Source organism: Balaenoptera borealis (genome assembly GCF_965194805.1).
Source record: "Balaenoptera borealis genome assembly, chromosome: 9".
NCBI classification, from domain to species: Eukaryota; Metazoa; Chordata; class Mammalia; order Artiodactyla; family Balaenopteridae; genus Balaenoptera; species Balaenoptera borealis.
Genome location: NC_138873.1, coordinates 50798638 through 50810674, shown reverse-complemented (window position 1 = coordinate 50810674; position 12037 = coordinate 50798638). Strand labels below are relative to the sequence as shown.

Here is a 12037-nt window from a genome sequence, read left to right as displayed (position 1 = left end):
TTGTTTTTAAGAACAAGAGGAAATTGTTTCACCAGTTATCTCAAACAAGCTGACCAGGAAACATTTAATATCTTTATCAATTTAGAGGGTTTTAAACGTGAAACTTTCCACAGAGAACACTGTAGCAATGTGAAAAGCATACTGGCTACACTTCCCAACAACACATAAAAATGAATATAAGAAAAAGTAAGTATTTATTTGTAATTAACTGTAATTTTCACATATTTTGCCCAGGAGGAATGCATTTCTTTTTAAATTTTTTTTTATACAGCAGGTTTTTATTAGTTATCTATTTTATACATATTAGTGTATGTATGTCAATCCCAATCTCCCAATGGAGGAATGATGCATTTCTGCTAAAACTCTCTAGAAAGACAATACTTGTTTAGCTGTAATTGAAAATTACTTTTACTTTAGTTCACCTTGTCCAATTTTAACCCCAAATTCAATGTTTTACAAAACAGTCTAAATTTAAGATGTTGAGTGGTTCAAATTAGAACAACCTATTTGAAGCAAATACAAAGTGAATATCTGCAAGTAAAACTTCACATTACTAGATAAACAGTTGTACTTAAAATGCTATTTCTTACCTGGACGCTCTTCAGAATAAACTCACTTTTCTCTCTTACATCTTTAAAGGGACACCTCTTAGAAAGCATAAGCAGATGAGCAAGAAGCTTATTCAACCCATCCAAAGAAACAGCATTTGAAAGGCCGTCTGCTGGACGATAAGGTGTCTCTTTCACCAAACGAAGACACTCGGTTTTTCTCACAATGATCTGCCTAATGTTTTCCAGTGCTGTCTCTCTAGTAGTTGAATCTCTACTGCACAGTCCATCCCATCTCACTTCATTCTCTCCTTCAGCCATGACAATTGGAGTTTTTTCTTTGCTGTCTTCAGTTACCTTTCAGCATGTCCCCCAAAGTACTTTGCATTTTTAAAAACGAGAAATGTAAGAATAAAATCAGAGAACTCGAATCGTCATGAAAACATACGTCTGGGTGACATTTGGAGCCAGAAGTGTCTTCGATCTACAAGATAGAGCTCGCCCTCTCCTTCTGCCCGGAGGAGCAGTCTTCTGGTCAGAGACTGGAAAAAAAAGTTGGAAAGTTGAAACCTTACAGCGCTGGCTTTGCTGGACATGCAGTGTCGGGAAAGTGTTCTCCTCCGTCTCTCGGGGTCAGCGGATATCCTCACGTTGTGGAGCTGTCAAACCCGTACTCTGCCCAAAAAGGCTGGTAACAGCTGAACGCTCACCAGCCATTCGGTGTTTTTTGTCTGTGCAGCCACGGTGTTCTCTGGAGCGTTCCCACCCCGCCCCTCCTCCGGCACCAGTCCCCGCCTTCCGCAGCTCCTCCCCTCACGGCCGGGCGCTGGCTGGGAAGGCTTGCAGAGCCCTGGCTTGCTGGCCCGGGCGGCCAGAGACCCTGGCGCTCCGGGGGGGGCGGCAGCCTCGTGCAGCCGCTGTCTCGGTGGCGGCGTTGGGGGAAAGCGTCTCCGGCCTGCCGGTTCCGGACTCCCCGGGCAGACGCCGCTTCTTTTCCAATCCTTGCGTCCTCGCCCACCGCCCGCCAGGCCAGACAGGCACAGGGCGGCCCCGCAATCCCCGAGCGCGGGGCTGGGCCGCGAAGCTGGTGGAGCGGCTGGGCCCGCGGCGCAGAACCCGCCCCTTCGCCCAGCCCCATCGGTGGGGCTCGGCCCAGAGGGCGGGAGCGGGGAGGGAAGATGGGGTCCTCATCCCCAGCCCCTCCCCTTTCTCCGCCCGGCACAAACGAGGAGCCGCCCCCGCCCCTGCGCCCTGTTCCCCGCCCAAGCAGACGCGACCCGCGGAGGCAAAGCCATTGGAAAAAACCCCGCCCCTCCACAGGCTACCTCCAGACCCCAAGTCCGCGCGCGGCCGCCAACCGCTACCGGCCGTTACGCTTGCGTGACGGCGGGCAGCGCGCATGCGCCTTAAAAGGCAGTTAATCTGCGCCGGGGGGCGTTTTCTGTGCTCTGAGGTTTGGATCCTTTGGCCTGAACAAGGGGAAAGGAAAATAAGGGACAGCTGAAGTACACAAGCACGGCAGAGAGTGTAGCACAGACGTACACCTGGAAGTTCTTGAATCTAAATTTAAGGTCAGCCTAAAAATAGAAACGGTCTCTTTATTACGCGAAACCCAGGTTTAAGAAGGCAGAGCGTACTCGCATTGACTTCTGGGAAGTATAGTTTTGGTGCCCCCGGCGCGTTCTGTTTGCGACAGAAACTACAGCCCCCGTGAGCCACTGCGGCGTTGCCTGTGGCGGCCTGCGAGCCAACGGTTAGCGTTGACGGAGATTGACTGAGAGCGTCGGTTTGGTGAGCACTGTGGGCTTGGTTTCCACTTTTCCTTTGACAGGATTTTTCCTTCCTTCATTTCCTCTGGGATTTTAGAAACCAAGCCATCTAGGGCTGTATGCTTAGTCCAGGGACTTTTGTTAGTAATCTACGTGGGAAGGACTAGTCCGGGTGCCCAATCCCGAGGGCGCGTTGAGGCGAGAATTTGGGAATGGTTGCTATCGTGAGGGTCGGAGGGTGCAGCATAAGGCCAGGCAAGGAGCATGCTGTGGAAATGGGTGCTCCGCGCTGCTGCCTCTGCTTCCGCTCTCTCAAGTGGGCTCGCGCGGGATGGATTAGGTACCCCTGTGCAATTGCACCTTTGTTTGCCATTGCACAGGGGTGTGGTTTATTTGCTCAGTCAAATGTCACCCCAAGCCAGGCTTTCAAAGAGAGTTGTCAAATCCATTTTGTATGAGACTAAAGGAGAAAGAATCCCCGGTATTCCTAAATATGAATTTTTGCAGGCTTTAAGGATACCATATGAAAAAAGACATATAAAAATCTCCAAAATTTAGTATTTTTTAAAGATTAAATCATTTGTTTACAAATTACTGTTTGATTTTAAAAAGTCATTCCTCTTGAGGAAAGTCGACGTTTGAAGTGTTGTCAATGGACTGAAAACCAAATTAGATTTTAATCCTTCACGTTGCAGAATAGATGTGTTTCTTAAAACTTAGCCTTGTTAGGTACTAAGTATACAACAGTGGAAAAGACTGTTATCTAGTTAAACTAATGGTTAAACATACTACACAGTACACACATTAAACATACAGTACTATATCATTGGGATGGCTAGAAAGAAGATCACTTAACCCAGTCTTGGGAAGTCAGGGAATTCTTCATCTCAGGGAAAGAAGGCCAAAAGAACAGCATATGGTGAGGCCCTGAGTGAGAGAGAGAAGATAATTTCAGGAAACTGCAATAAGCCAAAATCATACATATTTTGAGAGGGATCGCTTTTTGTGTATTGATATACTTTGAAGCAGCAAAGAGAAAGGTACTGTGAATTTTCCAGATAGTTTCTGAAAGTCATCTATCCTTGAACAGATTTATAGTTCCGATGAATTGGTTTAATTTGGAAAGCCTTTGACATTCTAATGTTACTGGTTTAAATCAGAATTTTTAAAAAATGAGAACTTCTTATGAGTATGATTTCAAAAACCAAAAAAGCCATTCCTTTTTTTTTCTTTTTGAGGGGCTCATCCTCCTTTGTCCAGCCCACAAAGGGTAGGGTAGTTTCTTAAGTCCGAGTCTCCTTTTTGCTGTGTAATTGAATATGATCTCATTCATAGCCATGGTTTTGCCACCACCTATGACTCTTAAATGTATAGCTCCATCCAGCTTCACCTTTCAGCTTTCTTATATACATCTCCTTGATATTTCTTGGATATCTGAAAAGTACCTCAAACTCAACATGCCTAAAACCAAATGCATGGTTATCACCTGTGAATCTGATTGTTTTCCAGTGTTCCCTACTTCACTTTAGGGCACTACCATCCACTTATGATGAAAATTTGAAACCTAAGCATTATTATTATTTTTTTAAATACATTTATTATTTTTGGCTGCGTTGGGTCTTCGTCGCTGCACGTGGGCTTTCTCTAGTTGCAGCGAGCGGGGGCTACTCTTTGTCGAGGTGCGCGGACTTCTCATTGCAGTGGCTTCTCTTGTTGCGGAGCACGGGCTCTAGGCGCGCGGGCTTCAGTAGTTGTGGTGCACGGGCTTAGTTGCTCTGCGGCATGTGGGATCTTCGCGGACCAGGGCTCGAACCCGTGTCTTTCTTAATGTCCTTCATACCTCTGTATCCAAATTATTATTAAGCCTTATCAATTTTATCTCCCAAATATCCCTCAAATCCATCCTTTTCCGTGCATCTACATAAGCACAGTCTTTTCTAAACTGCCATAATCTCTTGCCAAGACCATTGCAATAGTGATTATTCACTCTGGCCTTTCTCCATTAGTTCTCCACACAGTAGCAAGAATAACTGTTTCAAAATTCAGATTTCTCTTAAAACCATTTAGTGATGTCCTGCCTTAATCTTAAAGGCAAAATTTCTTTTTAAAGCCTAATGTCATTTGGTCCCTTTCCACCTTTCCAGCCTCACTTAGTGTACCAGTCTCCACCTATCTGTGCTTCAGCCATACAGATCTTTCTTCAGTCACTGGTTCTCATATTCCTTTTAATCCATTTGTTCATTCAACAAATATCTGTTGAGTGCCTACTATATAACAGGACATTGAGGTTATACTACTGAGCACAATGTACAAAAGTCCCTACTCTCATAATCTTACATTCTACTAAGGAGAGATAGACAATAAATATGTGACATGTATAGTAAATGAAGACAAATGCAGTGGAGAAAAATAAGAACCAACTCAGAAGGGGGATGGAGAGTGCCAGGTTTTGGGGGGCAAGGTTCACTTTTAAATAAGGTTGTCAGAGAAGACCTAATCAAGAAGGGGACATTTGAGGGGATCTGAAGTAGGAGGAGGAGTAAGTCATGCAGATGCCTGGAGGAAGAATGTTTCTGTGAAGAGAACAGCCAGTGCAAAGGCCTGTTAATTTGTCAAATTAAACATTTGACAAATAGCAGTGTGGCAGGAGAGGAGAATAACATGAGGTCACAGAGGATGGAGGTCATGTAGGTGATTGAAAGAACTTTGACTTTTTTGATTGAGATAGGAAGCCATTGGAAGGTTTTGAGCAGATGGGTTGCATGATCTGACTTTTTAAATTGATTGCTTCTTTTAAATTGCGTTGATCATGGACCATGGAGAAGCAAGCGTAGAAGCAGAGACACTAAATAGGAAGGTAAGGTAATAGTCCAGGTGAAAGATGGTAGTGGTAGTGGGCCAGGGTGATAGCAGTGGAGGCAGTGTGAAGAGGCCAGAGTCTGGGTATATTACGAAAGTATAGCCAACAGGTTTGCTGACAGATTGGCTATGAGGTGTGAGAGTAAAAGAGTCAAAGGTGATTACAAGTTTTTAGCTTGAGCAACTAGGAGGGAATTACCATTCAGTGTCATGAGAAAGTCTCCAGATTTGTGTGTTGGGGTAGCAGGGTAAATCAGGAGTTTAGTTTGGCCGTGTTACGTTTGAGATGCCTCTAAGACATTACAGTAGAGGTGTGGAGCAGGCAGTTCGATAAATGAGTCCAGAGATGAGGGTAAAGATCTGCCTATAGATAAAATTTTAAGTTTCACAGTAGTGTTTTGATAGTAAACACTGAGAATAGCTGGTATCACAAAAAGAGGCACTCCATGGAGTTTGGGTCGATTTGGATTTATCTGCAACTATGCAGGATTCGCCAGTGAACCGAGAGAAAAACCTAGAGTGTGGCGTCCTAGAAGCCAAGTGAAAGTGGTTGAGGAGGAAGGAATGCTAAGTTATGTTAAATGCCACTCTAGGTCAAGTGAGATGAGGATAGCTGATCACTGCATACAGTAACGTGGAGCTCATTAAGAATCTTGAGAGCAGTTTCAGTGCGGTAAAGGGTAGAAAAGCCAGAAGGGTGTTTTATTTGAGAGAATAGGAGAAGAGCTAGAGACAGTGAGTATGGTACTGTTTTCTTTATCCAGACTGTTCTAGCCTAGTCTTTGACTCCTGTTCCTGTAGATCTTAGCTGAAATATCACTTTCTGAGAGAAGTTTACCTGATCTGATTAAATGCCCCTATTACATACTCTTATTGTGCTGTACACTTTACTTGCTAATAAGTTACAAATGTAGTTTTACGATTGGCGGTGTGATAATTTGACTTAAGTGTGTCTGCTTCTAAAGCTTAAGCAGGCCAGAGCAGCAGCTGTGCCAATTTTTACACATCATCTCCAGCTCCGAGTACAGTGTCTGACAGTTAGAATGAACTTAATAAATATTTGATGAAAGAATGAATGGAAGAAAAATGTAATGTCAGTTTTCAAAGGTGTTGCATATTTACCTGTTGTTTACAAAAACACAAGATAATGGATGGAGGAGGGTATTTTATAATGAAAACATTTTAGAAAATTAGTCTTAAAAGAGAACAAAACTGGGACTTCCCTGGTGGTCCAGTGGGTAAGACTGCACTCCCAATGTAGGTGGCCCGGGTTTGATCCCTTGTCAGAGAACTAGATCCCACATGCATGCCGCAACTAAGAGTCCTCATGCCGCAACTAAAAGATTCCCCCATGCTGCAACTAAAGATCCCACATGCCACAACTAAAGCTCCTGCATGCCACAACGAAGATCCTGTGTGCCTCAACTAAGACTCGGCACAGCCTAAATAAATAAATAAACAATTAAAAAAAAAAAAAGACAGCAAAACTTTTATTGCTAGTGAGTTGTAGTGCTCACCCTCATGAAATTGGATTTGCTGATATCTTTACCATGTTCCTGCATGTCTCATCCTGTTATAAGATAGTTGCGTATATTTACGTAGAGTATAAAGTAGAGGATATCCTCTGCTTTATACTCTACGTAAATATACGCGACTATCCTCTACATTCATTTATGCTTTAAATGAATAGTGCTCTAGTCAAGGAAAAAGCTGACTGGCTGGTCTCCAACAAGAGGGCTTCACTATGAAATTCATTGATGAATTAACTGTAAGAAAAACAGGGCTGCTAAGTCTTGGGCACTTACAAACACAATCTTGCTACGTGCACCAGAGTTTGTGAGACACACACACACACACACACACACACTTGACTGATGAATTTATCAGGATGCCAGTTTATTGATATACTTTGAGATATTTGTCAAGTTGATAGCATACTGATTCTCTGACTAAGGGGTTTTCTGTGTAGGAAGATTATATGAGAAATCACCAGGTTGCTTAGGAGCTTGGAATCACAACAAAAGAAATTAAATGTATGTTGTGGTCACTTAATAGCATTAAGCTCTGAGAACCTCTACAGTAGAGCTTAAATTGCCTCCAGTTTTTGCCCCTCTGAGTTACTTTTTCTATTCCTGACAGCTCTTCTTTTTGATGAAAACATTCTGTCTTTAAATATGTTAAAACATTTATATTGTAGCCTAGTCTCTGGTGTTAGATCCATTCTGTCTCTATAAGCTAACTTTGCATATATCTGCTCTGGTCCATTATGTACTGATTTATAGTTTAGCCTTCTGAAGGTAATATTATTTCTAAGTTTTTGTAGGCCCCACATATCATAGGGGTGTACATTGATGTTAAGCTCAACAATGAGGTCTGAGCTAGAGATGTATTATAACTATCAGCCTATTAGAGTATTTTGTTTTATTTTGCTTTTAACTTACCATGTTTGTGTGCTTACTGCGGTTCAGGCAGTCTGTTAAATGCTTTGCACTTATATTATTTGGCCCTTACATAGCTAAAAAAAAAAAAAAAAAAAAATGCTAGAGTTGATCCAAAGCTTACTCTTAACCATTATGTTAGTGTTATACTATAACCATGGGAGCAAATACAGTTGGCTATGGTGAGGATGCAGAATAAGAGCCACGGTAGTCTGAAACTGACCAGAGAAGGAAGGGAATAACCAGGAAATGGGCAACCAGGGTTGAAAATTTCAAGAAGAAATGACTAGTCAATATGCAGAATGCTACCAACATGTCTAGAAGGCTAAAGTTACTGAATGGTTTGACAGTAAGTAGTCTCTGTTACCCTATAATATATGCGTCTGGCGTGTATTCCCATATTAATATTGAATTACTATGCTGTATTGAGATAAAGATTGATTGACTTGGGTTGGCCTAGGGTAAAACCATGCTGCTCCTTGAAGATAGGAGAGTCTCTCCTAAAGGGCTGGCATTTCTCTTGTTCACCTCTACCAAAAATGTAGGTTCCAGATCAGGAAATGACAACTTGGATAAAAGGATTTAAGTAAGTGGGGATAGGTAACTCTGGATCCTTCTGGGTTCTCTTTCCTAGGTTTAGTCTTTAAGGAGGGGATATGGTAAGCATGGATTCTTGGGTGGTGGGTGCTAAAATAGTGCTCACCAGTTGAGGGTAGATCAGGAACTATGATAGAACAGGGCCTAAAAGCCTCAGAGAGAAAATCCTAACTTTTAAGATTCACTGCCTGGTTACTTTTTTGGTGTCTGTGCTTTCTTCTCTTTTATTATCTTCTGGCTTTGGTAAATTCTTATTTAAATATTATAACTTTATCTTTGCTGTATCAAGATATATAAGGGAAAGAGTCATAATCATAGATCTAACAAGGCTCTAGCATTATAAGGGGAGCAGCACCCTTCTCCCAGTGAGGCCAGTGAGGAGGGACAGCGATAATGAGATCTCCAAGGGGAAAGTGAATATTAAGGACAAGAACTGGAGCTTGTAAATTTAACTCCTAAGTTCCTCTTCTGCATGTAGAGATTCTTCTTCCATTGTCAACCAGAGGATCTGAGTTTTATTTATTAAAGAAGGCAGTGCCATTTTCCTATCAGAAAATGACCTTTTCCAGTGCACTTACAGGGGAATGGAGGAATGAAAGCCTGATATTTGCATTCATTTGTCCAGTATTTATTGAAAACCTAATGTGGACAAGCTCTATGTTTGGCACTAATTATACAGCAGCATAATTAAGAAGCTGCCGTTAGGAACTGCCCTTAAGCATACAATCTGCATGGAATATAGACTGTTCTTTGAAGAAGTTTGGCTGAACAGGGAGGGATAGAGATAGGGTAGTAGCTGAAGGACTGCGTAAGTGATGATGAGAGAAGGGTGATGTTTAGCAGGTAGACTCAATGGGATTTAGTGACTGTTTGGATCATGGAGATAAAAAAAGGAAATGCCTGGGGGACTACTATCCAGATGGTAAAGAGTAACTCCTTCCATTAATCAGAGTAGGGAATATATTAGGAAGACCAGTCTTGGATGGAAAGATACTGAGTCCAGGTTTGCCCATGTTAATCATCTTGTTTGAGGGACTTATGAGTCATTCAGGTGAACAATGACCAGTACTGCTTATGAACACCTTCTGTACATGAAACCCTAACTGTACTTTGTGATATGTAGCTATAGATTCAAATAGTGAGAAGAGCATGGATCTTGGAGTCACAGTATCTTGGGTTTGAATCCCAACTTTACTTCTTACTGGCAGTGTGAATTTGGCCAGTTGTTTAACCTCACTAACTTTGAATGTGAGAGATGAAATAGCCTTAGTTTTCTTACCTGTAAAGGGAGGATAGTACCTGCCTTCCCAGGGCTGTTGTGAAGATTTAATGAGATAATGTAAAGTTTTAGATTAGCAATTGGCACTCAAGAAACAGTATCATAAATCACAGCAAGATCCTTTTTGACCCACCTCCTAGAGAAATGGAAATAAAAACAAAAATAAACAAATGGGAGGTAATAAAACTTAAAAGCTTTTGCACAGCAAAGGAAACCATAAACAAGATGAAAAGACAACCCTCAGAATGGGAGAAAATATTTGCAAATGAAGCAACTGACAAAGGATTAATCTCCAAAATATACAAGCAGCTCATGCAGCTCAATATCAAAAAAACAAACAACCCAATCCAAAAATGGGCAGAAGACCTAAACAGACATTTTTCCAAAGAAGATATACAGTTTGCCAACAAACACATGAAAGGATGCTCAACACCACTAATCATTAGAGAAATGCAAATCAAAACTATAATGAGGTATCACCTCACACCAGTCAGAATGGCCATCATCAAAAAATCTAGAAACAATAAATGCTGAAGAGGGTGTGGAGAAAAGGGAACCCTCCTACACTGTTGGTGGGAATGTAAATTGATACAGCCACTATGGAGAACAGTATGGCGGTTCCTTAAAAACCTGAAAATAGAACTACCATATGACCCAGCAATCCCACTACTGGGCATATACCCTGAGAAAACCATAATTCAAAAAGAGTCATGTACCACAATGTTCATTGCAGCTCTATTTACAATAGCCAGGACATGGAAGCAACCTAAGTGTCCATCAACAGATGAATGGATAAAGAAGATGTGGCACATATATACAATGGAATATTACTCAGCCATGAAAAGAAACGAAATTGAGTTATTTGTAGTGAGGTGGATGAACCTAGATAGAATCTGTCGTACAAAGTGAAGTAAGTCAGAAAGAGAAAAACAAATACTGTATGTTAATACATATATATGGAATCTAAAAAACAAAATGGTTCTGAAGTACCTAGGGGGCAGGACAGGAATAAAGATGCACACGTAGAGAATGGACTTGAGGACACGGGGAGGGGGAAGGGTAAGCTGGGATGAAGTGAGAGAGTGGCATGGACATATATACACTACCAAATGTAAAATAGGTAGCTAGTGGGAAGCAGCCGCATAGCACAGGGAGATGAGCTGGGTGCTTTGTGACCACCTAGAGGGGTGGGATAGGGAGGGTGGGAGGGAGATGCAAGAGGGAAAGGATATGGGGATATAAGTATACATATAGCTGATTCACTTTGTTATACAGCAGAAACTAACACAACAATGTAAAGCAATTATACTCCAATAAAGATGTAATAAAAAATAAAAATGAAAGAAGCAGTATCATCAAAATGATCATCTTTATGTAAAATAATACTTGTCCTTCAACTTGATTGATATTAATGAAATATTTATAAAGTGCTTTGTGGTTGAACTGAAAAGTGTTATTTTGTATAATGCTACTATTGTTGGCATTCTCTAAGATTTTATAATGAGATCCTTGAGTTATATTTCATTTTTCCCAAATTTACAACTTAGCTTTAATAATATTTTGCATTTTAAGCTTCTTAATTGGGGAAAGTTGCCATAAGTAAAAATATGGCAATTATGATTTTTTTTTTCATAAAACAGAAAAATGAGAGATTACTATATTTCTGAGCAAGGACTCCATGTCCAGCTTTGTTACAGAAATTTTTTAAAACACCATATTTCATCTGTAACATATCTATATGATATAAAAAATGTAAAGAATGTATATTTCAAGAAAATATAATTACCAATCACATAAAATTTTATTTAATGTGATGCAGTTTTATACTGTTTAATTCAGAGCTCTTAATTTTATAATGTCTACCTTATTTTTCCAGCAGCAAATAAAGTAAATAGATATTATGGAATTTAGAAGAACTTCTCCAGGTCGGTAAAACTGAGTGGTTCTTTTTTTTATTGTTGAGTTGTAGGAGTTCTTTGTATATCTTGGACACAAGTTCTTTATCAGATATGTTTTTTGCAAATACTTTCTCCTAGTCTGTGGCTTGTCTTTTCATTCTCTTGCCAGTGTCTTTTGCAAAGCAAAAGTTTTAAATTTTAATAGAGGCAAACTTGTCAGTTTTTCTTTCATGGGTTGTGCTTTTGGCATCCTAAAAGTCATTGCCAAACTCAAGGTCACCTAGATTTTCTTCTGTGTTATCTTCTAGAAGTTTTATAGTTTTGTGTTTTACGTTACAGGTTTATGATCTGTTTTGAGTTAGGGTCTTTTTGGTGAAAGGTATAAGATCTGTGCCTAGATTCATTTATATGTTTATTAAGAAAGTTTCTCCTGGATCTGAAATTATTAATTACTTTGATCAGTAATATTAAAAGGTGACAGAAACTTTAAAAAAACAAATAATATACTGAATATTCACAACTATATTTTTTTTGTTCTTCAAAACTGTTCCTTGAGCGAGAGGCTCGAAATCAGCCCAAAGATGGGACCAGGGAGAGCTTTATCTGAAACACATCAGGAGACTGGACTAACAGCTCCATTTTAGTGCTG

At 40.7% G+C, this 12037-nt stretch overlaps 2 protein-coding genes across 11 annotated transcripts in view; one reads left to right on the top strand and one right to left on the bottom strand.

Moving 5' to 3' along the window:
- The window catches only part of SESN1 (sestrin 1), a 108989-nt gene extending 107694 nt beyond the window's left edge, over nucleotides 1-1295 (bottom strand). For both annotated transcript variants that reach the window (XM_082404785.1, XM_082404786.1), the window contains exon 1: nucleotides 591-1295. In XM_082404785.1, the coding sequence (XP_082260911.1) occupies nucleotides 591-869 (279 nt within the window). In that variant the 5' untranslated portion in view covers nucleotides 870-1295. The remainder of the gene's footprint in view (nucleotides 1-590) is intronic.
- Nucleotides 1296-1981: 686 nt separating this feature from the next.
- CEP57L1 (centrosomal protein 57 like 1) overlaps nucleotides 1982-12037 on the top strand; it is an 81831-nt gene continuing 71775 nt past the window's right edge. For 4 of the 9 annotated variants that reach the window (XR_014248205.1, XR_014248206.1, XR_014248209.1 and 1 more), the window contains exon 1: nucleotides 2156-2339. The gene's annotated coding sequence lies outside the window, so the exon portion shown is untranslated. Of the gene's footprint in view, nucleotides 2120-2153; nucleotides 2340-12037 lie in introns of those variants that run through there. The other 5 variants (XR_014248211.1, XM_082404821.1, XR_014248207.1 and 2 more) reach the window with 4 other exon arrangements.